Raw genomic sequence first — 26,385 nt, forward strand, 5'->3', positions numbered from 1 at the left:
TTTCACAATGTATTACACGCACTTTTTGAAGAGGATTTTGCAGCATAACATTAAATGAATATTCCACATGTTGTTGCCCATGGTAAGACTAACAATTCATTCATACTTGTTATTATCTCTTCAGTCTCCTTCCCCCAGTTTTGAGCTGCTGCTTTCTACTGAAGACACAAAATTCTGTGTGTAAGCACTTCTTTGAGTCCCCTCCTCACCCCTGCCCCCCCCCCCCCCCACTCCCTTCTGAGACATCTCATGTAAACAAGTCCCTGGCAGGCTTTATCTGCAACTTTGTAGATTCTTTGTAATGCTGGGAGGGTTAATCCGAGATCAATTTGCTGTTGAATTCACTGTGATTAATCCTCCCAGCATTTTAAAGTTACTACAAAGTTGCAGAAGGGAGAGAAAAGCTTGAACACCAGTGTTTTTTATGTCTTCAGCAGAAAGCAGCAGCTCAGAACTGTGGAAGGAGACTGAATAGATAATAATAAGTATGGAATAAATTATTAGTCTCACTATGGGCAGCAACGTATAAAAAGTTATGTTTGAGTGGACTACCCCTTTAAGTGAATTTCATGATAAGCGTCAGACCTGAAAATTCACAGCATGTCCTCAATTCCACATGGATGCATGTGCATAGGGTTTTGATAATTCCATTCACATCCATTACACAATAGATTGTGCACTAAAAATCTGCTGATAGTTTGCAGCCAATGTGCCGCGTAGCCACATAGTTTTATTGTCATAACTCCTGTAATATCATCCAGTGAAGACAAAGCCAATCCTGACAGGTTGAACAGCCTACAATAAAGGTCTATTTTTATATGGTAACCACTCACTGTGAAATCCTATAATCTCTCACATATGCTAGGGGGCTGGTCATAAAGCTAGGAATTCATGGAGGATTATGAATTTAGACAGGGCTACACTATGACTTGTTTTCACAACCATTGCACCTGTATGCAGATCATGTATTGTTATGATACAACATTGTGTTGGGCACAAAAGAAAAATACTGCATGACAGTATGGAACTTTCTTTTATGGCTATGTTCACACAACGTTCTTTTTCAGTAAAGAACGGATGCTGAATGCAATGGAATCAGCGTCAGTTCTTTACTGCAGGGATGGTATTCCATTGAAGTCTTTAGAACGGGCGTTAAAATAATGTACCGGCCTATAATTTCCGGACACTGTTCAGTGAAATAATAGCTGTTCACACAATGTAATGAGCGTCTGCTACACTTTTCATTGAAGTGAATGGCTAACTGATTTGCGGGCACCCCAACGGTGCCCGCAAATCGATAGTAAAAAAAGAAGGCACATAGCATGTATCTAAAAATGTCTATCCCTACATGATGGTATTTACAAAAAACTTGTTTTCTTTATTGAAGACATCAAGGCAGCATCAGTGGCACCGCAAAAATACTTAGGCATTACTCACCTATATGGTCTTTACTATCACATGTATAAAAGTGCAAACTACAGGCCTAAATCTTATTAGTTCTGAGGTTTGCAGTTCTATTTGTGCCTTTTTGATGTTTCTATCCTCAGAAAAAAAGTTTTAGGATTGCTGCTGTCTTCCCTGTTTTTTTTTCTTTTGCTATGGGACACTACTTCAGACACGTGCACATCAGAGTGGAGCTGGCCAATTTTCCTATTTTTCCTCTCATTCCTAACTGGAAACCGTCTACCTGCGCTCACCTCCACAGCACTCACATCATTACTCTTCTATAATGCTGGCCCGCTCTGTGCACGCTCCTCTTAGCTGGAAATCTGTTTGCTAAATTTACACTTTCAGGAATTTTCACTGTTCTGGTTTCCAGTTCTACTTTGCTTTGGTCACACAATCCATTGCAGCAAAATATTTATGTAGACCAGTAATAATTTGCTCCATGGAATAAACCCAGCACTAAATCTCGCAGCAGTCCAATAGTCAGTAATGCTTTCATATCAAAAAGTACGTATCACCAGGTTAGCAAACAATAATGCCAGCTGGGTCAGGATATAGCTGGATGAGTCCTGCTAAAGCATTTACTAAATCCATCTGTGTATTCCCTCATGGATAGGATGCTTTATGCAACCCGCCTTGGAAAGACGCCTGGCAGCAACCCCTGGATATATTCGGATTCCTGGCAAGACCAACGCTGTCAAATTACTTCCAGCTGTAGATTTGCAGAGTCTCATCAGCAAGGCTGCATACCAGCACAGTGGAGCGAGCGCGTGTTCCTTGTGAGACTTTAAGGGCAGCACAAGACGCAGGGTGTGTATAAGACAGGTAATATAGGTTGAGGAGTCCAAACTTGATTTTAGCATTGAATACCAAGCGAATTAACAGCAAATTACTGTATTCAGCTATATACCCGGGAGCAAAGTCAAGTGGTCTCCGAATGCCCCAGGAGATCTCTCAATAAAAGCTAGGGAGTTACTTGAATGACAGCGCTTTAGAAACCAAAGCTTGTCATGTATAAAAGCTAACACTTTAGTAATTGAAACCACTTGAATATCAGGCGGATGAAGCAAGAAAACATCTACATTTAGCTGTGCTGTCAAAGTGCTCTTGTCTCTTGATAGTTCACGTGCCCTTAGACACGTCTGAATGTGACCTGTGTCATCATTTCGCCTCACACAGTAGTATCTGGAATCATCCTGTACATTTGTTTTCGCTAGGGTCAATGATAATAACATATGGCCTCTCTCTTAGGGTTAGCGTAATACCACCATTAGTAGCATTCCTGTACATAGAATTCAGTAAAAGTGCAGGACCTGCTATATATCATTGAGCTGCCTTATTTATATACAGTAGGGGATTGCGTTAAAGATAACTAAAGCAATATGTCTTCTCCGCATAGGGAAATCGAAACATAAATGTGAATTGTTATTTTACTATATATATGCAAGTGATTTACAGGTTAGTTTAAGTATAAGCCAGGATGTCTATTCCTGGAAGCATGCGAAGACTAAGATGGTTTAGGGCATAATAAGTCATAGTAGACTTCAGGCAACACTTGAGCAACTTCTTTTAGGTACTATGTAGCTCATTTATTATGATGATGAACTTATCCATATATCTACAATATACTGGAAGTTTATGCCATAAATTGATGTCCCACTGTGATCGATACAATAAGTTTGCTGGGTCTATAGAGCTTATATGTAAAGAGCAACATACAATCAGAAAATGACAGCCTCTTGGGTAATGGTTAGCCAGCTCTGGAGCATTCCTATACAATGAATGGTTCTCTCAACACTAACTGTCAGGGACACGTGTCCTCAACAATTATCACCTCTCCTTCTACCCTCACTTGCAAAAACAACTGTGGAATTCAACCATACAGGTGAAGCATCACTTCTCTACAAGAAAAGGCCATGTTTACATGACGGAGCTAAACCATCAAGTTTTTGTTTTTTGAAGGAGCCATTGGCAAGGTCCAATAAACAGCAGAAATGCAATAAACTAAACAAGCTGGGTGATTTCTGTATACACTATTTAGACAAGTGAGAAAACACAGAGCAGTGCACTATACACAAATCACATACCTGTGCGCAGTGTTCTGTATAACACGTGTCTGCAGAAAATGCCAAGCTAGGACAACCTGGAACACGTCAGTCAGTGATCATGGTGATCCTGGAGTGGAAGGATAAAGTGCTTTGTGTTCCAAGAAGGTTCATGCTCAAGACTCTTTAAGTTCTAAGTCAAGATAACACCCATCTCTGACTGTGCACCGTCCTTGCCAGTGCCATCAGGTCTAATCACAGGACTGCAGTAGGAACTATGTTGTTTAGCAGACAGCTCTTCTTTCTCTGTAATTACTGTCATAGCCTATGATTTGAGACAAACTCCTCCTCTGCCTCCCTTATCCTCAGCATGGATCCATAGGTGATGTTGGTATGCAAGCTGCCAAGCTCATGATACCACATAGCCCATAAGCACCTTGCTGCGTCTAAGTCAGTCATGGTGAGTGAATACCTCAAATATGTAGATTAACCGCAGGATGAAACATGATATCGAACACATGTAATGCTGACTTGTTATTAGAAATTGGCAAAATCTGCAGAGACATGTACAGAACAGCTAAATGAGAAGTAATCCCACAGAAGAATGCAAAAGAATCTTAACAATAAAAAAAAAACTCCCTCAAATACAAATTAACCAAAAAAGATGATAAACAACAACACACAAAGTGCTTGAGGCAACAACAACCAACAGCAAAGTGGCCTAAAGTCCAAGAAAGGCTAGTAGGATGGTCAGGTAGATATGCAGGACTTATAGCCCAGGGCCCCCAAGCGGCATAGTAACTAAACTCTGTGACCTTCAGAAAAATGCTGTAAAGTTCAAGTTTACAATGATGGAGAGTTCAACCCTTACTAGAAGAAGAGATTTTCTACAACTGATAAAAAGTTCTATACAAGTGAATGTCTTTTAGTTTTTTTCTTGCATTGTGTGCATAGATTTTCTGAACAGAAGGGCTGCAGATATTTCTGCAACTATTCTGTGTGTGTCACACAGACATGTCAAACATATTGATCGGACAAGGTATAATGGCTAAGGGCCCTATTACACCAACAGATTATCTGACAGATTTTTGCAAGCCAAAGCCAGGAGTGGATTTGAAAAGACGAGGAATCTAAGTCTTTCCATTGTTACCTGTTCTCTGTGTATAGTCCACTCCTGGTTTTGGCTCCCAAAAATCTGTAAGATAATCTGTTGGTGTAATAGGACCCCAAGACCCTCATCCATAGACAGATATTGTCAGGAGAAGCAGCTGTGTACTTCACTCCCTGGCTCGGTGCTTATCTAAGTCATCGCAGGAGATGGACTTCATTGTAAGTGAGCTCATCTCCTACTACAAGTCCAATAGGGAAGAAAGCCGGGAAATTAAGTAAAAAGTACTTCTCACAGTTATAGCTAAAGATCATTGAGGTCTCAGCACAAAGATCCAACCTGTCTGTCTGTGTGACAGTAAAAAAGTTGTTTGATAGTACACTAAGGGCAGTTTTACAGCTAGACAACTGTATCACAGCTGCAAGTCTCATCCCAATTGGGGTCTAATGACCCAAACTAAAATCATCATCATAGATCCTTATAATGCGTTAAGGTGAGGTCATAAGAATGTCTTTCAGGCCATACTTACAGCCATTACACTAAACCAGACATACAGCTGTAATACACTTGTCTAAAAATTACCTAACATGCACATAAATAGACCAAAAGGGACAACCAATTCCCAAGGTTTTTCCTACAATGAGATAAATGTTACAAGTATTGTATTGTCGCTCAATGACTGTTCTCATATGAGTTTGAATAATAACACAGAACACCAAGGACAAGTCATATGATATCCATTTCCATGTATATACAGTATATAACAATCCGTATGCCTGCGAACTAGATTTTTTCATTGTTAAAGAGTAAATTGACATCTTCTTACTGATGTGCAAATACAAATAGCAACCCCAGTTAGATACAGTACCTGCTTTATTCCTATACTGTAAAAAGCCAATATACTGTAAAAACATTAGCTACATTACAAATTCTAAATACAAAAGACTTCTAACAGCTTGCAGTCATTTAGCCCCCCTGGCTATACATCTAGAGCCACTGGTATGTAGCATATGTATCATACAACAGTACACAGCCATTTATACCAACTTGCTTCCATCTGGGTCAGGCTTGTCAGCCCTTGGCAGTGCAGAATACAGAATTTATGGTTAAGACATTAAGAGCAACCAGAGACTATAATAAATCTAATTATACCAATATAAAATAATGGAATCATCAACATTCATATGAATACTAGTAATCTTAGCTACAAAACCCATATGTACCTTACCTGACGGGATCACAGACAGAACTTCTTGGTCATGATGCAAAGTGCTAGAGTAAGAAACACAAACATCTCCTACCAACCAAGCAGGTGCACAGAATTATTGTCACGTGGCATGTATATAGATGGGTAAAAGTTATTAAATAACTAGTGGCAGATTGACCCATTTACAAGAAGCAGGTGCAGGCTTCAGACTTGGCTCTGGATAATATTACAGATCCACCAATGTAAAACAAAATCAACTAATATCAAGAAAGAGCATTTATTTACTACAAAATATAAACAGGTGACAGTATAAAAAAGCATCATGTCTCTTCTATAGATCATCACATTTTTATGAGCTAACAAGAATGGAGCTGTCAGAAGAACAGAGACTGGTGATGAGGAAGGGGCAGATGGATAACCGTGGTCTGCGGAGGCCACAGCGGAAGGGACACCAGCTCAACCGTCTTTTTTATCCCTAAGTTTTTGGAGTGGGGCATCTGTATTCGGTCAACATCAGTGGCAGGTAAAGTTGTATGGATGCCGCTCTTTTATCAGGACTGTTATTAATTATTTTGATCCAGGATGGGGTGGATAGCCCCTTATATCCCACCATGGCAAAGCTACCTGTAAAACAATGGACAAATGACAAGTCAGATTCCTGTAAGTTTTTAGGCATATGTTCCAATCATTTGTTATTCATTCAATTCAAATCTAACATCCTCTTATATAATATTACAGGATACAATACATTCTTTTTCACATATTGGTACATGTGGCACCAACATGTTCTTGCCCAAATCTCATAAAGAGCTACTGTGGGCTGTTAGAGAATCTCTGCCTACGGCCACATTCTATATCCCTTCAATCCCCTTAATCTTCCTTGTAAGTCTAGTCTTTATGGTGTATTTTGTCCGATATAGGCTTTTACCCCCAGGACCAGAGATGAGCAAACCTCGAGCATTCTCGAGTCGATCCGAACCCGAACTTTCTGCATTTGATTAGCGGTGGCTGCTGAAGTTGGATAAAGCCCTAAGGCTATGTGGAAAACATGGATATAGTCATTGGCTGTATCCATGTTTTCCAGACAACCTTAGAGCTTTATCCAAGTTCAGCAGCCGCCACTAATCAAATACCGACGTTCAGGTTCGGATCGACTCGAACCCGGTTCGCTTATCTCTACCCAGGACGTTACCTTTTTCATGAAGTACTATAGGTTTTGCAGATCCAAGTTTGGTAAATACAGACATCTCGGAACCCGGTGGAGTGTCCAGAATATCTCTAGAGCAAATGAGAACCACTGATCTAGAACATAAAAAAAATTAGATTAAAAACTAAGCCCATGATTTAGCATTTTATGTTGGCTCCTGGTTATCGGTGGCTTGTGTACGTACCGCTGCTTCATTGATACTTGAATGTAACTTGCAATTGCTTTAGTTGTGAATACATCATCAATCATTTCAAATTGTCTTTTACTCACAACAGCTCCTGAACAGGCATCCATCACCAGGAAAAAAAGACCCCTCCTTTTAAACAGGAAAAGTTCCTCATCCACCTAGAAAATATGTTCAATGCTGAGAAATATGTTATGCAGGTTCTGGATTCCCAACAATTTAAATAGACACTGTCACAGAAACATGACAAATGTTTTACTTGGTCTGGGTGATTGCTAGATATGGGTTAGATGGGCGATGAGGTCATCAAAAGCACTAATGATGTCACAGCCTTAGTAGATATGCCTTAGGGTTACTTTACACTACAGTGTCCTTAGGGGTAAGCATATTGCAACATAACATGTCTGAACATGTTAGGCTGTGTTTGTGTTCTATAAGTTCTGGATCCCGATCAATGTCAGTGTTATGATGACTGTGAAGCGTGTAGCGTGCCAACCATCACGTGAGATAGCATTATTACTATGTAGAAAGAAACATTGCTTCTACTTGTTAAAGGGATTATCCAGTGCTACAAAAACATGGCCACTTTCTTCCAGAGACAGCACCGCTCTTGTCTCCAGTTCAGGTGTGGTTTGCAATTAAGCTCCATTCACTTCAATGGAACTAAGTTGCAAAACCCCGCCCAAACTGGTAACAAGAGTGGTGCTGTCTCTGGAAGAAAGTGGCCATGTTTTTGTAGCGCTGGAAAACCCCTTTTAAAATCACTTTGTATGAGTTTTAAAGAGATTTTCAATCTACACAATGCGTTTATATGATTAGCATGACCACTGCAATTTTTTGTACGTGGAGATAAAAAAGTCTAGGTATAGCCATAGACTAAAGTCTGCTGCCCAAAAGAAGTTTTTGTGACTTTTCTATCCTATCCTCAGAATAGCCTATTAATATCTATTCAATGGGGTGCTGAAACAGCGCTGACTCTGGAAGCTTTGGATCCCACTGTCCCAGAAAACCTCTTAAACCAACTGATCTAAGGGGTCCTGTGCTGGGGAGACACTGTCTCTTTTATTAAAGTATAGGGTTTAGGATATAAAAAAACAAAACAAAACCCTAGAAGCATTACATTCCTCTGGCGCTTGCTGTCAGTGCTGTCATACTGTACATCCACGTAGCGTCTACATTATTACCTTGATATAGGCAGACTGTATTCCATTTAAAACATCCTCCCTGTTTATGGACTGCACCTGTATCTTTGTGTATTTAAGTGATAGGCTGCTGGTGATAGCAATCTGTAAGAAGATTTATTAGCGTTATAAACGTTTCATTGACAATGCAAGAAAGACAGACAAATAAAAGCTAAAACATTTGATTGGAGGGGTTATGGGACTATGCTATAACTCAATGTCACCTGACTATGTGTGACCCTCCCTCTAGGATAGTGTGCTGTCATATGCATACTTTGCCTGTTTATTGCACATTTCAGTATTTTGCTGCACTGCCCAAGCATTTATATAGTAAGAAAGAGTGTGTTTTAATACTAAGAAGTGATGGATGTCAGTGCTTCTTGCCAAGTTGTCCTTAAAAAGCCTTGGATGACATATAGACCATCAGCTGCCAGTCCATGTCTTGTATAAAGTCACATCCAACTAAAAATCATAATTACCTCAAATAAAAGCTGTGTTATTACCGTACTAGGATTATCAGAAAAAGCATATTAAAGTAATGACCTTCCGTTCATTCCTTCTACTAGCTGGCATGATGCAAAAGCTCCAAATGAACTGTTATTAGCTGTTACATTTTAATAAAATTACACATTTCATTTTTTGATGTCTAAGTAAAAATTTTTTTTTTTTTTTATACAAACAGGTTTTTTTTTTGTTTTTTTTACCTGTGGGGCTCCACAATGCCTACACGGCAAGGCCAATCGTTGGGACACAAGTAACTTGGTAAACTGGATATTATTGCCTCTGTCAGGGAAAGGTTTATGTGTGCACTCTGTGTAATGATCTGGAGGAAAATGGGCAGTGATCTTAATTCTCTCACAGCCATGCTGAGAGCAGTAGCTATGCCCGATTCGAGCTTCATGAGCTTGAAGGTAAAGGAAGAGATATCTGATGAATGAAAGAAAGAGGTTAGGACATTCCAATATACAACATGCCTGCAATAACCAGACCTCTTGGCCTGATTGTCACTCCTACCATTCGATGAAGGCATTTACTATAGTAAAGAGTGAAAATCATCACCTATTACTGTCACAGCGGGGACTTTGGATCAGCACTTTTGATTATATTTTTCAGGAAAGTCAATGTTCAGAGCCAAAGACTGCCAGCTTCATAGAAGCTTCAATGTTTGCACCAGTTTAATTAAATATACAGTAGAAATTAATGTGGCTGTAACAAAGGATTGTTCCACTAATAATACAAATCAGCTTATGTAAAAGAGTGGAAAACAAAGAAACTTAGTGTAAACCTCTTAATAAAGAACATTTGAAATAAGCTGCCATTGGGGGACAGATTTTACCAGCCACTAACCCCCTCTTGCCTAAAGGTCAGGCTACAGGGCATGTTAAAGGAGAAGTCCGGCGAAAATTTTTATTAAAGTATTGTATTGCCCCCCAAAAGTTATACAAATCACCAATATACACTTATTACAGGAAATGCACATAAAGTGCTTTTTTCCCTGCACCTACTACTGCATCAAGGCTTCACTTCCTTGATAAAATGGTGATGTCACGACCCGACTCCCAGAGCTGTGCGGGCTGTGGCTGCTGGAGAGGATGATGGCAGGGGGATGCTCAGTGTCCCTCCAGTGCCCTGTGTCCCTCAGTGTCCCTCTGCCATCATCCTCTCCAGCAGCCACAGCCCTCACAGCTCTGGGAATTGGGTCGTGACATCACCATTTTATCCAGGAAGTGAAGCCTTGATGCTGTAGTAAATGCAGGGAAAAAAGCACTTTATGTGCATTTCCTGTAATAAGTGTATATTGGTAATTTGTATAACTTTTTGGGGGCAATACAATACCTTGATAAATATTTTCACTGGACTTCTCCTTTAAGGTGGGGAGGAGGACTGGTATCCTACCACGCCTAATTTACCAATTGTGTCTATGTGGATGTTCTAGTTTTGGAACTACAATAATAAAGGCTTACAGTCTAAATCTAGTATGTCAAAACAGACATTAAAATTGCAAGTACTGACTAGTACTAAGATTTAGGCTACAAGTACTGACTAGTCATATTCATGACACATACTAGTTAGACTAGATTGCTCGAAAGGGTTGTATATGAGCTCATCTGACAGTGACATGATATTGGTTTAGAGCATGTGAAGTGGTATGGGATATTCTACCTAAAATTAAAAGTCATAGTTATAGATAAGAACTAAAATGTGGTTCAAATCTTGACAAATTAAATTGGGTGGCATCTTATAATAATTGGTGGAACAAGATAAGTGACAGCAACTTTGGGTAAATTTAGTCATTTTCCTTCTGCAATTTCAGAATTAGTGAAACGTCCAACACTCACATGTATGGCAGGAGGTAAATATTTACTGCATAGATGAAGCATGAAACATGAGCATTGTTTCTCAGACACAGTTTTCTGCCCATTGTACTGACAGAATGGTGCAGGTGCGACACTTAACTGCACTGTGCCCTTTATGTCTGGGAGTGTCTAGGGCTACGTGATAACATCTGCCTCCGGGGAGCTCATTGTGGATAACATGTCCTAGCAAAGTATAGCGTGCAGAATGGAAACTGGAGGTATTGGCTAAAGCCTGACTCTGCTCTTTCAGCTTAGCCGTAACTTATAATGGGAACACTCAACAATAATCAACATGTTGATAGCATTATAAATAGTCATTATGCGGATGTCAGTAAAAATTACATGTAATGTAACAGAACATACGAACGGCAGGACTAGACAAAACACTCACCCAGACTCCTTACTGAAGTGATACAGTCTATTTGCTGATGCATTTAGGGCTTGCTGGATGGAGGATGCCATGGAGTAATGCCGTACACTGTGTACACGCCCGCTGTTACGTTCATAGATATCTGCCGTGACTTGGAATACCGCACTTTTTGGGTAGCACAAAGCAATCTGCAGCCAATCTCCTCTATAAGAGATAAAGATGGAGGTTTGTCAATGAAGGGTCAAAACATGAAAAGATCAAAATCCCCATGTTTATTTCTATTCTATTGCCTTTGCAATAGAATCCCATACTTCTTAAAAGCATTGTGCTTTGCTTAATCATGATGTACTATTTAGTTTACATATATGCAGTCTGGTGTGCACTAAAGTGGGGGATATACTGTACTCTGTTAATGTGGAAAAGTTTTATGTGCAAGACATCTAAATGATGATGAACACATATCCAGGTGACAGCTAAGTGGACTTGAAAAGTTAACATTTAGGACATTACCCAGAGAAAGCTTCTTGGGGCTATGTTACTGCAGTAGTCTGAGCTTGGGAGCAATCCAGGATAATGATCAGCGCCATACACAGCCAAGAAAATTCCTAAATCTGGAAGACATTCCTTGGTTGAAAAGGAGCCAGACCTCAAGCGTTCGCCACTCTCTTGCTGGGTTTTAATTACTATTATGCATCTTTGTTAAGAATGGATTTATTAGATCAAAACTGAAAAGGTTTGTGCGCTAAGCCGTGTCCCTGGAGGGTCCTGAGTACTGTAAAGCTCCCCTCTGTCTCTACTCCACATAAACAGGATCTCCTTTCCTCCTGTAATCAGTGGAAACCTCCTGGATTGCCCATCAGGGTTTACCCCAAAAAAGTTCACAGGGTTCACTAATTGAGAAACGCAGTTAATACATTTGCTGACATAAACTTCATTTTTTTCCAAGGAAATGAACTCTTTTATCGCTTTCTGGGAAATCAAGAATATTTTTCCAATACTAATTACAGATGATTGGAAACAGGACTAAGATAAACCCAGCTGACTGCCTCTGACATTTTTCTCAAGGCTGACTAGTTTATTATATGGGAAAGCTATATGCATGCTGTTCCTTTTAGGTCATTCTATCTACAGTACAATTGATATTTCCCCCATAATACTGTAGAGGACTCTTGCCCCTACTTCATGGGAGCAGTGCAGTCTGCCAAGATGTGGCCTATTTAAAACTTATAGTTATACAAGTTGGACAATTTATAAAGTGAGTTTTTTTCTCCTTTCATAATACAGTCTCCAGATTCTTGGATTATTGTATTGAATTGTGATTATTATGAAGTGGTGTAGTGCATTACCCGGGAGAGATAGAGGAAATGGGCAGGAGGCCATACTGTATATACCTGCATACTGTATTCATATAAACACAAAACATGCTATATTTTGTAACTAGGCTGCTCTGGAGCAACCACCCTAAAGTATATATTCTGTATATAGGTTTATATTTGCAGGCTATCTAGATTGCGAATCACGATACTCTGTGGTGCCACTATAATGGTTAGCTGGGCATGCCACAGAAGGTGCAGATGCTAGAACGTGCCGGATGTTGAAAAAAACAGAAACTTGTCCTTCTTCAAGAATGATAGGAAGGCTGTGGAAGTAGTGGTGAACTGGTGGCTGGAGATGGCTTGAACCCTGTGGTAAGCAGTGGTGGGTTGGTGGCCTATGGATAGCTGTACAAGACCTAGCCGGTTGTCTATTGAGTGCACACAAGTCTCTGGAGGGGAAGCAGTTTGTCTGCTCTGCCAATAGAGGCCTGCCTGAGGACAGTGTCATGGAACAGATGTGAGCTAACATAGGTACTGCTGGTAAACTGGGTCTTGGAGAGTCTGGTTGTGGTGAAGGATGGTTTACAGTTTTCTGAGTGAGCCACTATTGGGAGAAGCTGTAGTTAAGTCCTGTCTGGAGCTGAGGAAGATCCTTATGTGATGGTAATTTCTTGCAAGATCTTGGTGCCCTGGAGTGTGGTTAAGATAGGCTAGAAGTGTGACCTAGTTGGGTCAGCCCTGATGACAATAGGAGGGGTGGTGAAGTCAGGCTAATGAGAGTGTGGCCCGGGAAATTAAGACTACCCTTTTGGTAATATAGGAGACCACTTCATACTACTGTGAATGTATCCATTTGTTATCAATTTTATTTCTTACACAGAGGATAGAGGATACCTAGCAGAATGGTAGGATTCCAACTGCTGGCACCCCAATTGAGGACAAGAATGTAAGAAAACTGTCCCCTGAGCTAAGCTCGGCAATAATGGTAAACCCCTTGAAGAAGGAATGGAGCACTGGCTGCATTCGCCAGAAGAAGTCACAGCGGTTGGATCCCCACTGATCACCCACAGAAGTGTTCAGTAAATCTGACTGGAATTAGATTTGTCACTGTCTTCTTTTAACAGTACACCATTCGCTAGTCATGTTATACACCTATTACAATGTACCTGGTTTGCTTCAATCTGAGAAGATAATGTTAGCCATCATTGGCAACAATGGATGTGGAACCTATATGGACTCTACATCTTAAAGAAAATAATATTCAGGATGGTTGTTTTTTTTGCTTTGCAGTTACATTCAGTAGACAAAGAAGTCTGCCAAATGCTGAGGTTCCTGAGCACAAATAAACAGCAATATTAATGTTAACAAAGCACTTGCAGACAGAAAGCAAATCCCTTCCCTGAATATTGCCAGGGTGCTTCCATGTGTCCTGGGCCGAGACCAAGGTCTTCCTTACACATATACTTCATCCTCTTCTACCCTGGGAAAACTGACTGAAAAAGCTTATATAAGTTCAGCCCTATGTCTCTGGCCCAGCGTGAGCCTCCTTGCCTCTATTACTGAGCTGCTACCATACGCTCCTGTTTAGAAATGAGTTTGTTTGGTGAAAAGTGTTGGCAGGCGTAATGCACATTTATAAACTGTGCTAGAGTAGGGAGTTCTGGCAGATATCAGCACTGACAGAGAACAAAGAATCATCGCCTGGAAGCCAGTCAGTCGCACAGCCTCCCTGACAGGCCTGATGGAAGTCTGCAGAATGCATGTAATAAATAGTGCAGGGACATCTTATGTCTACATCACCCCTGTCACGTGTCACCAGTGACAGTCACATATGCTGTAAGGGAATCCAGTCAGACAGACACATACTGTGCACCAATAATTACTTCCATATATTGCCAGGGGTAACCCCATAATTATAACGTGCATTTATTCATAAAGACCGTTCCAAAATAAAGCATGCACACTACTTTTATTAGGAGAACTTAGTGGTACACTCACGTCCTGCATTAATACATTCCATTGTACAATGTACAGTACACTTTGGAAAGTATCACTATTAAGTATAAGGTAGAATTTAGTTTTGTCGCATAGGGCTATGTACCAACCCATGGTTCTTAACCAAACTGCCAAAAACATTACTTACTTATGCTGGCAGTACACATAAGAAAGCTGGATGAATGCACATTTGGCTGACAGCTTCTCTACTGATTCCCCATACACACTTGGCCAAGCATGCCTATATGCTTAATGGGGAGAGGGGAAAAGGCTGCTGCCAGACACTTCTGGCAGCTGCCTATATCCTTAAGAAAAAAACAAATGGGCAGTTAAGTTTCAACCTGCCCAATCCTTTTATTCCTGACATCTATATTTGGGGAAATACTAAATTTTTTACATGTATGTTTACAATTATACTATTCCATATTGAAATATATTATTTTCTCATATCATTATTATACCCTGTATACCACGTTATCAGTGCCGATTCTTTGTATATTGGGGGAGATTTATCAAACATGGTGTAAAGTGAAACTGGCCCAGTTGCCCCTAGCAACCAGATTTCACCTTTCATTCCGTTTTTATGATTCAATAAAGTTCATGTGAATTGTGGTAATTTGGCTTTTTTCGACAAAATAGGTAATATATATTTATATGCTGTTGACTACTTTATACCCATTAACCTCACTACCAGAGTATTACCGGGCATTAAGAACTATACTGATATAGCGTTTTTTGGCATTGTGGGTAAGTCCTCCGGGTTTTGTTCTTAGCTTTGGGGAAAGTCTGGAGGCCACCATACACATGAGATGGTAGGCAGGTCCTATCTAATCTGTATGGTCAGCTTTAATATCTTATAGGGCCACTGCACACCCAATGGCACATGGCGATGCATACAACCTTTGTACTCCAATTTTTCATACCGTTTATTAATATGACTTACTTTCACAGTGACAAGGACAAAGGGTGTATATTAATATGCAAATTATAAAGATGTAAATAAGGTACTGTATAAATGCATAGTAAACTGCAATGGATTTTTAGAGAGACTGTAGCTGTAAAGAAGGATATCTATACGATGAATCCTTACCAAAATGATCTGAGAGTTACAGAAGGTAAAACAGAAGAAGGACATGAACTAGTGATTTTTTACCTGTTAAAGTTGATTGGATACAATATGATTTCACGTGGTGACTGTCCCTCCCATCGGACGGTGTAGGCTTGCTGTAGCATCACCACTGGCTGGTACTGCTGATATGGTGCTCCCTTATTAACACCAACCAGTCTCAATGGATGTGAAGGATAAGCAGCTCTGGCTACTAGTATAGTAAGGTTCTCAGGGCGCCTGGCCTGAATATACAGCTGTAGGGCAGAAACAGAAGGCATAGTCATGCAATGAAAGCAACAGGTTCTATAAATTATAATATTTCACTTCAATATAGATTTAAAGCTTGTGCTAAAATGAATTAGGCAGTGCCAACCTAAATAATAAAATACTTTATGATTCCCAGTAACCTTCATGGAAAAAATGAAAAGGAGCAAGAAAGTACTAAAGAATGTGTTTATAATACATAACAAGCCATTGGGGTACAGTTGTAAAAAAAAAAAAAAAAAAAGTGCCAATCGCTGCCAGTTTTGAGTTCATGAAAATAGTGCAGGTTGTAGTGACTGTAAGCCATTCTCACATATATTGTGCATGGGGTTATGTGAATCTCATGGGAATATCATACACTGGCATTGATCCACCATAAAAAAACATTGTTTGACGTAAAGGGTATAAAGCACAGAGTATTTAACAGCAGTGTGTGCGTGTGCCCTATACTCTGCTCTGTTTCTATTCCATCTCTGCATAGCAGGACTTTCAGTTTGATAGGCCACATTGTGCTGGCAAGATGGCTGGGTCAAAACTTCTGCAAAATGTCAAGAGAGGAGATAAGTTGAATTAAGTCAAAATACCCCTTTAACTTTAAAGCCGATCAGTGTATATTTACAATATTCCACCCCAAAATGCAAAAGTCAGTAGAAAATGTGGCTGATGATGCAGAATATTGTCAGTTCCCATATGAACTTTATAAAAGCTGGCAGACAACCACTGAGTGAGTTATCATAATAACTATATTGGTTTCAGCCACTTTTTCAAAGATTATGCAATTATTATAGACTCCATGACATTCAGACTCCATGACATTCAAAAAACAAGTTCTAGATATTTCATTGTATAATCTTTATTCTAGTGCTTGTTGTTATTTATAGGTATGTATGTATGTATGGTGTTTTTATGACATGACATTCTATTATTACTGTTTATGTGCCCATAGAGAAAAATATTAAAAGGATACACTGGCCCTCTAAAATGTTTTATACATTGCTGCCCTGATATAAAAACATAATAAAGAACTTGTTTTTACCTATCTATGCTCGACCAGGGTCTTCCTCCAGCATCTTTGGCTCCCCCACTATAAATTAAATGGCCGGAGTACTCCTTTAAATATTTTATAGTCCTCTTCCAGTTCCCTAGGCTGTGCTGAGGGGGCAGTATATTACTGGTCTACCATGTGGAAATATCTACTTATCTATTCTCATATGTTTAACAGTCTGGTTCTGCTTCATATTTAGATTCCTCTTTAGTATGAGGAAGATAGATTCCTGCCTTGATAGATTCATGGCTTAATAATAATCTTGATTTTCTAAAGAAAAGTGCTGGATTCATTGCAAAGTTGGCCTGCTAAACTGACATCGGATGCATTCTGGGTAAATGTCCCTGCTGCCAAACACAGAAAAGTTTAGCTCCTATATAGATCATTGCAAATCTTGATTGTAATCCTGCATCTACATAGATCTTTGTGGAGGAAGACGTCAATGTACACAAGGTAACATAGACACAGTGTTTCATAAAGTGTTAGATGTAAAAACCTATGATATCTTGATAGATGTAGACCTGTCAAGGAAATGATAAGTGCCCTGGGTGTAACGCAAAGTACAGTGGAGAATTGTCTAGCATCAAAACTATCGAAACAAAGCTAAAGAACCATGAGTGAGAAGCTTAGGTATAGGAAAAATACATAAACTACACCCCTAAGAGGAATGCAAACTGTTGTTGTTGTTCTTAAAGAAACAGAACTGATTTACAATGCATGGCAGCGATAGACACGCATGTGCTTAATGTACCATGACACCGCTGCCTGGATGGCTGCCTGGCTTTCACCTGTAATGCAAAGCATTACTAAGAAGACCTTTTCTTGGTAGGCTAAATATACTTAATAGGACGTGACTGAAAAGTGTGCCTGTAGGATGGTTCTCTTGTGTATCTACAATTGTTAACCAATATGTAGTTTCTAATGGACTCACGTATGAGATTGTTTTAAAATGGATCCCTAATATACATTAGATTAAAAGGGATGAAAAATTAAAATTTTCACCAAAACAATGTCATGGTCATTTTGGCTGAGCAATAGCCAGGGCCGCCAACAGGGCATTACTGGCAGTACAGGTGTATGGGGCCCGGCCTATGGGGGGGCCCGGGTCTCCCACACACTTCACTTTTATGAGAAACCTGGTATACAGACAGTGCAGGGAGAGGGGAGAGCTCCCGCAGATGTAAGGGGCCCCTTCTACTTAACTAAAATCATGAGGCCCTCCTCCCCCCTGCACTGTCTGTGGATCGGGCTGCAGAATCCCCCCCCTTCCTCCACAATGGACCGGCCCCCTCCTCAGCAGCTCCCAGGCTCATGTGGAGCTGGTGACTTCCGGCCTGTGTGCTCTCCCAGATGACAGGTAGATGCAGCGGGCCCCTCTCCTCTCTCCTGCCTCCCCCTCTCCTCCCTCCCTCCTTCCATCTCACAAACTTCTCTGGCTGCTGTCGTCTCTGCTGCAAGGTCGGAACATGAGGGGGAGGGGAGGAGCCGCTGTGTGAGGAGCACTGAAGACTGAATGTGTCCTGGAGCTTCCCTGCATAGAGTAAGTGTGTGTGAGAGAGTGAGTGTGTGTGTGTGTGTGTGAGAGAGAGAGAGTGTGTGTGTGTGTGTGTGTGTGTGAGAGAGAGAGAGAGAGAGAGAGAGAGACAGAGTGTGTGCCCCCATCCTGGTATAGTATATAAATCTGCTACTGCTGAACCAGTCCCTACTGTACTGACAACTCGGCTCTGCTGAGCCTGACCAATGTAACCGACAACTCGGCTCTGCTGTGCCTGACCAATGTAACCGACAACTCGGCTCTGCTGTGCCTGACCAATGTAACCGACAACTCGGCTCTGCTGTGCCTGACCAATGTAACCGACAACTCGGCTCTGCTGAGCCTGACCAATGTAACCGACAACTCGGCTCTGCTGTGCCTGACCAATGTAACTGACAACTCTGCTGTGCCTGACCAATGTAACCGACAACTCTGCTGTGCCTGACCAATGTAACCGACAACTCTGCTGTGCCTGACCAATGTAACGACAACTCAGCTCTGCTGTGCCTGACCAATGTAACTGACAACTCTGCTGTGCCTGACCAATGTAACCGACAACTCTGCTGTGCCTGACCAATGTAACCGACAACTCTGCTGTGCCTGACCAATGTAACCGACAACTCTGCTGTGCCTGACCAATGTAACGACAACTCAGCTCTGCTGTGCCTGACCAATGTAACTGACAACTCTGCTGTGCCTGACCAATGTAACTGACAACTCTGCTGTGCCTGACCAATGTAACTGACAACTCTGCTGTGCCTGACCAATGTAACCGACAACTCTGCTGTGCCTGACCAATGTAACCGACAACTCAGATCTGCTGTGCCTGACCAATGTAACTGACAACTCTGCTGTGCCTGACCAATGTAACCAACAACTCTGCTGTGCCTGACCAATGTAACCGACAACTCTGCTGTGCCTGACCAATGTAACGACAACTCAGCTCTGCTGTGCCTGACCAATGTAACCGACAACTCAGCTCTGCTGTGCCTGACCAATGTAACTGACAACTCTGCTGTGCCTGACCAATGTAACCGACAACTCGGCTCTGCTGTGCTTGACCAATGTAACTGACAACTCTGCTGTGCTTGACCAATGTAACTGACAACGCTGCTGTGCCTGACCAATGTAAACGACAACTCTGCTGTGCCTGACCAATGTAACTGACAACTCGGCTCTGCTGTGCTTGACCAATGTAAACGACAACTCTGCTGTGCCTGACCAATGTAACTGACAACTCGGCTCTGCTGTGCTTGACCAATGTAACCGACAACTCGGCTCTGCTGTGCTTGACCAATGCAACAATGCGTCTGAAGCACTGGAGGCGGGCCGGCTTGCCCCAGTGGGAGGGAATTCCCTCCCCTCTATGACGGGGCTCCATTATAATCAATGGAGCCGCGTCATAGGGAGGCGGGGGATTCCGCCCACTGGGGCAAGCCGGCCCGCCTCCTGTGCTTCAGACCTAGCACGGTACCCGTGGATAGAACGGGAACCGGGCCGCAGTTCTAAAAACATACCACGGCATCGGCTTCACCGTGATGGCGGCGTTCTATCCGTGGGTCATATTAACCCCTTAAGGACAGAGCCTGAAATGGCCTTAATGACAGAGACAAATTTTATGAATATGACCAGTGTCACTTTATTCATTAATAACTTCGGGATGCTTTTACCTATCCGGCTGATTCTGAGATTGTTTTCTCGTGACATATTGTACTTTACATTTCTGGTAAAATGGAGTCGATAATCATAACAAATCTTTATGAAAAAAACCCAAATAATGTGAAAAAATGTGAAAAACTGCATTTTTCCAACTTTGAAACTTTTTTGCGTATACAGAAAGTGGTTATACCACATAAATTATATATTAAATAGCATTAGCAACATGTCTACTTTATGTTGGCGGCATTTATTAAATGATCTTTAATTTTTTTTAGACAATAGGAAGCTTAAAACATTAGCAGCAAATTTCCAAATTTTCAGTAAAATTTCAAAATCAGATATTTTTAGGGACCTGTTCAGGTTTATTAAAGTGTATTTGAGGGGCCTGTATGTTAGAAAGCCCCACAAAGCACCCCATTTCAGAAACTGCACCCCCCACACTCTGCAAAAGCATATCCATAAAGTGTTTTAACCCTTTAGGGGAGTCACAGAAATAAAAGCTAAGTGTGTAAGAAATTTGAAAATTTTAATTTTCTGTGCAGAGATTTTATTGTAATCCAATATTTTTCATAATTATAAACCTATTACCAGAGAAATGCACCCCAATAATTATTGCCCCGTTTCTGCAGTTTATAGAAATACCCCATATGTGGCCCTATTGCGCTATTTGACGCAACCACAAGCCTCAGATACAAAGGAGCGCCTAGTGAATTTCAACGCCTCCGTTATATTTGGTCATTTCTGACTGTACCACTTCAGGTTGGCAGAGGCTCTGGGGTGCCAAAACCTAAAAAACACCCCTAAAGGGACACCATTTAGAAAACTACACCCCTCAAGGAATGTAACAAGGGGTGCGGTGAGCATCTGGACCCCACAGGTGCTTCACAGATTTTCCAAACAATATGGCGTGAAAAAAGAAAAATGTATTTTTTACACTAAAACGTTGTTCTAGCCTTCAATTTTTCATTTTCTTAAAGGGATAAGAGGAAAAAAAAGACACAAAATGTGTAGCGCAGTTTCTCCCGAGTACGGAAATACCCCACATGTGGCGATAAAGTGCCAAGCGGGCGCAGGACGAGCCTCCAAAGGGAAGGAGCGCCAATTGGCTTTTGGAAGCTGAATTTCACTGGAAAGGATTTCAAGGGCCATGTCGCATTTACAGAGCCCTCGTGCTGCCAAGACACTGGAAACCCCCCACAAGTGACCCCATTCTGGAAACTACACCCCTCAAGGAATCTAACAAGGGGCACAGTGAGCATATGGACCCCACTGGTGACGGGCACAAATGTGGAACAATGTGACGTAAAAGTAAAAAATTTCATTTTTTCACTTTCATGGCACAAATGTGCCCGTCATCAAGGGGTCCATATCCTCACTGCACCCCTTGTTAGATTCCTTGAGGGGTGCAGTTTCCAGAATGGGGTCACTTGTGGGGGGTTTCCAGTGTTTTGGCAGCACGAGGGCTCTGTAAATGCGACATGGCGTTCATCATCCATTCTAGCCAAATCCAACCTCCAAAATCCAAATGGCGCTCCTTCCCTTTGGAGGCTTGCCCTGCGCCCACATGGCGCTTTATGTCCACATGTGGGGTATTTACGGACTCGGGGGAAATTGCTCTACACATATTGTGTGTTTTTTTTCTCTTTTAACCCCTTGTGAAAATGATAAATTCAAGGCTAAACCAACATTATAGTGTAAAAAATGTAATATTTCATTTTCACGCCACATTGTTCCACATTTGTGCCCGTCACCAGTGGGGTCCATATGCTGACTACACCCCTTGTTACATTCCTTGAGGGGTGTAGTTTCCATAATAGGGTCACTTGTGGGGGGGTTCAACTGTCTTGGCAACACAGAGGCCTTTTGAATGCAACATGGCCCCTTAAAATGCATTCCATCCAAATCCAGCCTTCAAAAACGAAATGGCGCTCCTTCCCTTCGGAGGCTTACCCTGCACCCGAATGGCGCTTTATGTACACAAGTGGGGTATTTCCGTACTCAGGGGAAATTGCTCTACACATTTAGTGGTTTTTTTTTATCTTTTAGCCCCTTGTGAAAATGAAAAAATCATGACAAGATTAATGATTTAGAGTAAAAATTTTACAAAAATTACACTAAATGTTGGTCTAGCCTTGATTTTTTCCATTTCCACAAGGGGTTAAAAAAGAAAATTAACACAAAACGTGTAGGGTAGTTTCCCCTGATTACGAAAATACCCCATATGTGGGCATAATGTGCCATATGGGCACAGGGCAAGCCACCAAAGGGACAGAGCGCCATTTAGAGGCTGGAATGGAGGATGGAGGCCATGTCGCAATTACAAAGCTCCTGTGCTGCCAGGTCAGTAGATACCCCCGACAAGTGACCCCATTCTGGAAACTACACCCCATAAGGAATCTAACAAGGGGTGCAGTGAGCATATGGACCCCACTGGTGACAGGCACTTACGTAGAACATGTGCCGAGAAAATAAAAAATACCATTTTTTTCATTTTCACGTCCCAAATGTGGCCGTCACCAGGGGGCCATATCCCCGCTGCCCCCCTTGTTAGATTCCTTATGGGGTGTAGTTTCCAGAATGTGGTCACTTGTGGGGGGTTTCTACTGTCCTGGCCGCACAGAGGCTTTGTAATTGCATCATGGCATCCTCTAATGGGAATGGCGGCCATACCTATTTAGCTGGGAAAAAGGGACAATTCTAATTTATTTGGGGGTATTAGGCCAATTATTAGTTTATAAGGTTGAAAATGACAGGTGTCCATCAAATTCAACCTGTGTTGATCCAGAGGAAGGCAAAAACCCCTCGTGAGGCAGACGACAGTAGCCTCATCACAGGGGAAAAATTCCTTCCCGACTCCATAATGGCGATCAGAATAATCCCCGGATCAACGTGACCCCTGAAATAGGAATAAGGGACAGAATTTAGATAATGTAGAACCCCAGTGACGTGTGGTGCGCCTTGGAGCGATCCAGTATGCAGAGGCCGGGGGGATCAGGACAGGTGTCACACTGGAAAATGTTGTCCTTCCTGATACCCCTATTACCCCACACTCTGCACTTCTTCTGGGGTCTCCTGTTTTCCAGTGTGGGGGACGTCACCTGGAGAATGTTGTCCTGGTGCGATACGGGGTCCTTCATATCCAGAAGCGCTGGGTCCGCTCCATGGCTGCTAAATATTAGGGCGCTATTACTACTTCTGATATGTTCGGATCGTGCCGCAAGCTACAGGGCAGCGAGGGACCGGAAGAGGGGGCGCTGGTATAAAGGTTATCCCCGTACAGGTGGTAACCTTTATCCAGCAGTGGGAAGATCAGTTCCCGGACGATCTTCCCACTTGTTCCGAGGATGGGGTGGGGGAGGGGGCATCTGGGGCTGGATTCGGGTGTTCCTTCCTACATACACTCTAAGGGTACATGCACACTGCGGAATCGCGACAGATAACCCTTCGTGCATTCCGCAGTTGGCACCCGCCGGCAGACTGATGCAGGCGCACGTCTCCGTCCGTGTCATAGACTCCATTCTATGCACAGGCGGATTCCGCTCTCCGTCCAACGTGTTCATTCTTTGGACGGACGACGGAATCCGCCCGTGCATAACATGGAGTCTATGACACGGGTGGAGACGCGCGCCTCCATCAGTCCGCCGGCGGGTGCCAGCTGCGGAATGCACGAAGGGTTATCCTTCGCCATTCCGCAGTGTGCATGTACCCTAAATCTGTAAGTGTACCCTGAGGTACGCTCACACAGTTTGTAGAATTTCACACCATACCGTCATCTCTTATTGGGACGGTACTGGCGGAAAAGACGTGTCTGGGGGGCAGCGTATGCTACGCTACCCCCAGACACGTCACTGGATGATGAGGATGAATGGAGGAAAGAAGGATCCCCCCATTCATCCTCACTGGCTGTTTCGGTGTCGGAGGCAATAATAACGTATCCCTCTGACACCGAAAACACCCTGGGGGCCACCTTTATATGGGGACTAGTATATGGGGTATGTAGTGGTGTAGTGTCAAACTTTATTCAATGTAGTGTGGTGTAATGTAGTGTTTTTTACGTGGTTTTTTTACAGTAAGTATAAAAAAAACCTACGCCAACAAAGGAGTTGCTGATAAATGCCGCACTTATGTGCGGCACTTATAAGCAGACCGTGGCAGTAGGATAGAGAAAAAAAACACCCTACGCCAAAAAGGAGGAGTTGCTGATTAGCAGCGCACTTTCGTGCGATGCTGATCAACACTCAGCGGCGATAGGGTGCGGAAAATAGAAAAAAAAAATTTGGGAAAAAAAAATTTTTTTTTTCTATATTCTGAATATCCCTGTAGCTGCTGATAAGTGTATTACACATATCAGCCGCTAGGGGGCAGCAGAGCGCAAAATCCGGAAAATGACGAGGCTGGAGCCGAAAATAGCCGAAAGAAGACGACGAGGACCGCCGGAAAGACCCGAAGACCGAACGGAATGACGGAGGACGCCGCGAACCCGGAAGCCGCCGATCAGGAGCCCGGGACAGGTGAGTAATGTACAAATACCTGCTCTGGACCCCTCCGCTACCTAGCTGAGGGGTCCAGGGCAGGTATTTACTATTTTGTGGGACTCTGATCGCCGTGCCACCGGCCCGATCGCCGTGAACGGCCGGCCGGCCGTTCACGGCGATCGGGCCGGTGGCACGGCGATCAACATTACTTTTTACAGTAATGGCGGTCGGTGCCGTCCGCGGACAGCACCCACCGCCATTTTTTTACGGGTCATCGGGTCACCGATGACCCGGAAAGGTTCCGATCAGCGCTATTGGCTGATCTGAATTGATCAGCCTATAGCAGCGATCGTAAGCACGGGGGGTGTTAACCACCCCCCGTGCCGAGAAGCTATGATGGCCTGCTATGATTTATAGCAGGCCATCTTCCCCGACCGCTGTGTGTGAACACGCAGCGATCGGGGAAACATCGGGCGTAAATTTACGCCCTGATGCGCTAAGTACCAGGGCGCCAGGGCGTAAGTTTACGCCCGATGTCGTTAAGGGGTTAAAGAGGATGTGTGTGTGTGTGTTGATTTCTGTGGACATGGAGTCTGGAGGGGTGATGCTGTATGGTATCTGTATATTATATCCAGGCTGTATGGTATGTGTATACTATATCCAGCATATATATATGTGTATACTACATCCATATATATATATATATATATATATATATATATATATATATATATATATATATATATCAGCAGCGGCTGACCAGGCATGCTGGGGGTTCTAGTTGCAAAGCAGCGGCAGACAGCACATCTAATTTCAATTTGTATGTTAAGTGTGCTGTTTGTTTGCCGGTACATCCCCACCCCAGCTAGCCGGGAGTGATGTGCCCTGTGCCAACCACACAGGTCGCACCCCCCAAAGGCCAGCCCTGAGTCAAAGATACGTTCCATAGTTTTCGTTAGTGGGGGGGGGGGGGGGGGGGCCCAGACAATTTGGCTGTATGGGGCCCCGAAAATCCTGATGGCGGCCCTGGCAATAGCAGACTATAAAAGTATAGGGAGGCCTCCTAAAGGCTGAATGATTGTTTGACCAACATTTATTGCAGGTACATAGTCACCTTTAGGCTATGTTCACACAAAGTAATACAAGGGCCATTGTTTCGCAGCGCTGTTTGTTTCAGTGTGAAACAACAGCTGCTGTACTATGCATTCCTCTGGCTGATGTTGCATTATCGGCCGTAGAAACATTTTTTTCCACCCATAATAGTCTGTTGGTCGCATGGGTGTGTATGAAAATCAAATAGCCATTGATTTTTATTCACACAACGGCCATCAGGACAGCCACACAGTGTGTGAACTGTATATTTTCTACGGCCATTATTCACAAACTGCGGATGTAGAAAACAGACATGATCATTGTTTTTTATGGCTGCAGTAAACAACGGCCATTGTTCTAAATTAATGAACCTGTTTTCATTGACCACTGTGGCCGAAGTTTCCTGAATTCATTACAGTGTGTGAACATAGCTTTAGAGATTTTTTTGGCTCGATATACATCCCCAATGTTCTAAGACTCCTAGGTGGAGTGAAACACTGACTTAAAGGGACACCACGTTGCATAAGTGATGTGAGAGCTATTTTGCATATTATTTCATGAGGAAAGAATATTCTCAAAATGTTCCCAGGAAGACTGTTCATTGTGTATGGCCAGATTGAGCAATTGTAATGGCCGACATGGACTAAAACCTGTAAGACTTCATCTACGAAACAATGTTTGACCAATTTGCTCAACTATCAACTTCTTTCATCTAATGGGTATGTTAAATTTTACTTGGATATGACTGCTTAAAACATTAAACTACCTTGGTAGTCTTCACTCAGAAGTATG

General features: G+C 42.4%; 2 protein-coding genes across 3 annotated transcripts in view; both read right to left on the reverse strand.

The window, feature by feature from the left end:
* CEMIP (cell migration inducing hyaluronidase 1) overlaps positions 1–26,385 on the reverse strand; it is a 99,283-nt gene that overhangs the window by 51,580 nt on the left and 21,318 nt on the right. Inside the window, exon 1 of one of the 2 annotated variants that reach the window (XM_069984506.1) lies at positions 3,534–3,910. The exons of the other annotated variant lie outside the window; for it this stretch is intronic. The gene's annotated coding sequence lies outside the window, so the exon portion shown is untranslated. Of the gene's footprint in view, positions 1–3,533; positions 3,911–26,385 lie in introns of those variants that run through there. 2 annotated transcript variants of the gene reach the window in all.
* LOC138801547 (cell surface hyaluronidase CEMIP2-like) overlaps positions 5,105–26,385 on the reverse strand; it is a 68,632-nt gene continuing 47,351 nt past the window's right edge. Inside the window, exons 19-25 of the mRNA XM_069984484.1 lie at positions 15,570–15,778; positions 11,127–11,309; positions 9,083–9,305; positions 8,382–8,483; positions 7,198–7,358; positions 6,999–7,108; positions 5,105–6,430 (exon numbers count right to left, since the gene is read on the reverse strand). Of these exons, the coding sequence (XP_069840585.1) occupies positions 6,282–6,430; positions 6,999–7,108; positions 7,198–7,358; positions 8,382–8,483; positions 9,083–9,305; positions 11,127–11,309; positions 15,570–15,778 (1,137 nt within the window). The 3' untranslated portion in view covers positions 5,105–6,281. The remainder of the gene's footprint in view (positions 6,431–6,998; positions 7,109–7,197; positions 7,359–8,381; positions 8,484–9,082; positions 9,306–11,126; positions 11,310–15,569; positions 15,779–26,385) is intronic.

The sequence above is a fragment of the Dendropsophus ebraccatus genome, chromosome 1 (genome assembly GCF_027789765.1).
Source record: "Dendropsophus ebraccatus isolate aDenEbr1 chromosome 1, aDenEbr1.pat, whole genome shotgun sequence".
NCBI classification, from domain to species: Eukaryota; Metazoa; Chordata; class Amphibia; order Anura; family Hylidae; genus Dendropsophus; species Dendropsophus ebraccatus.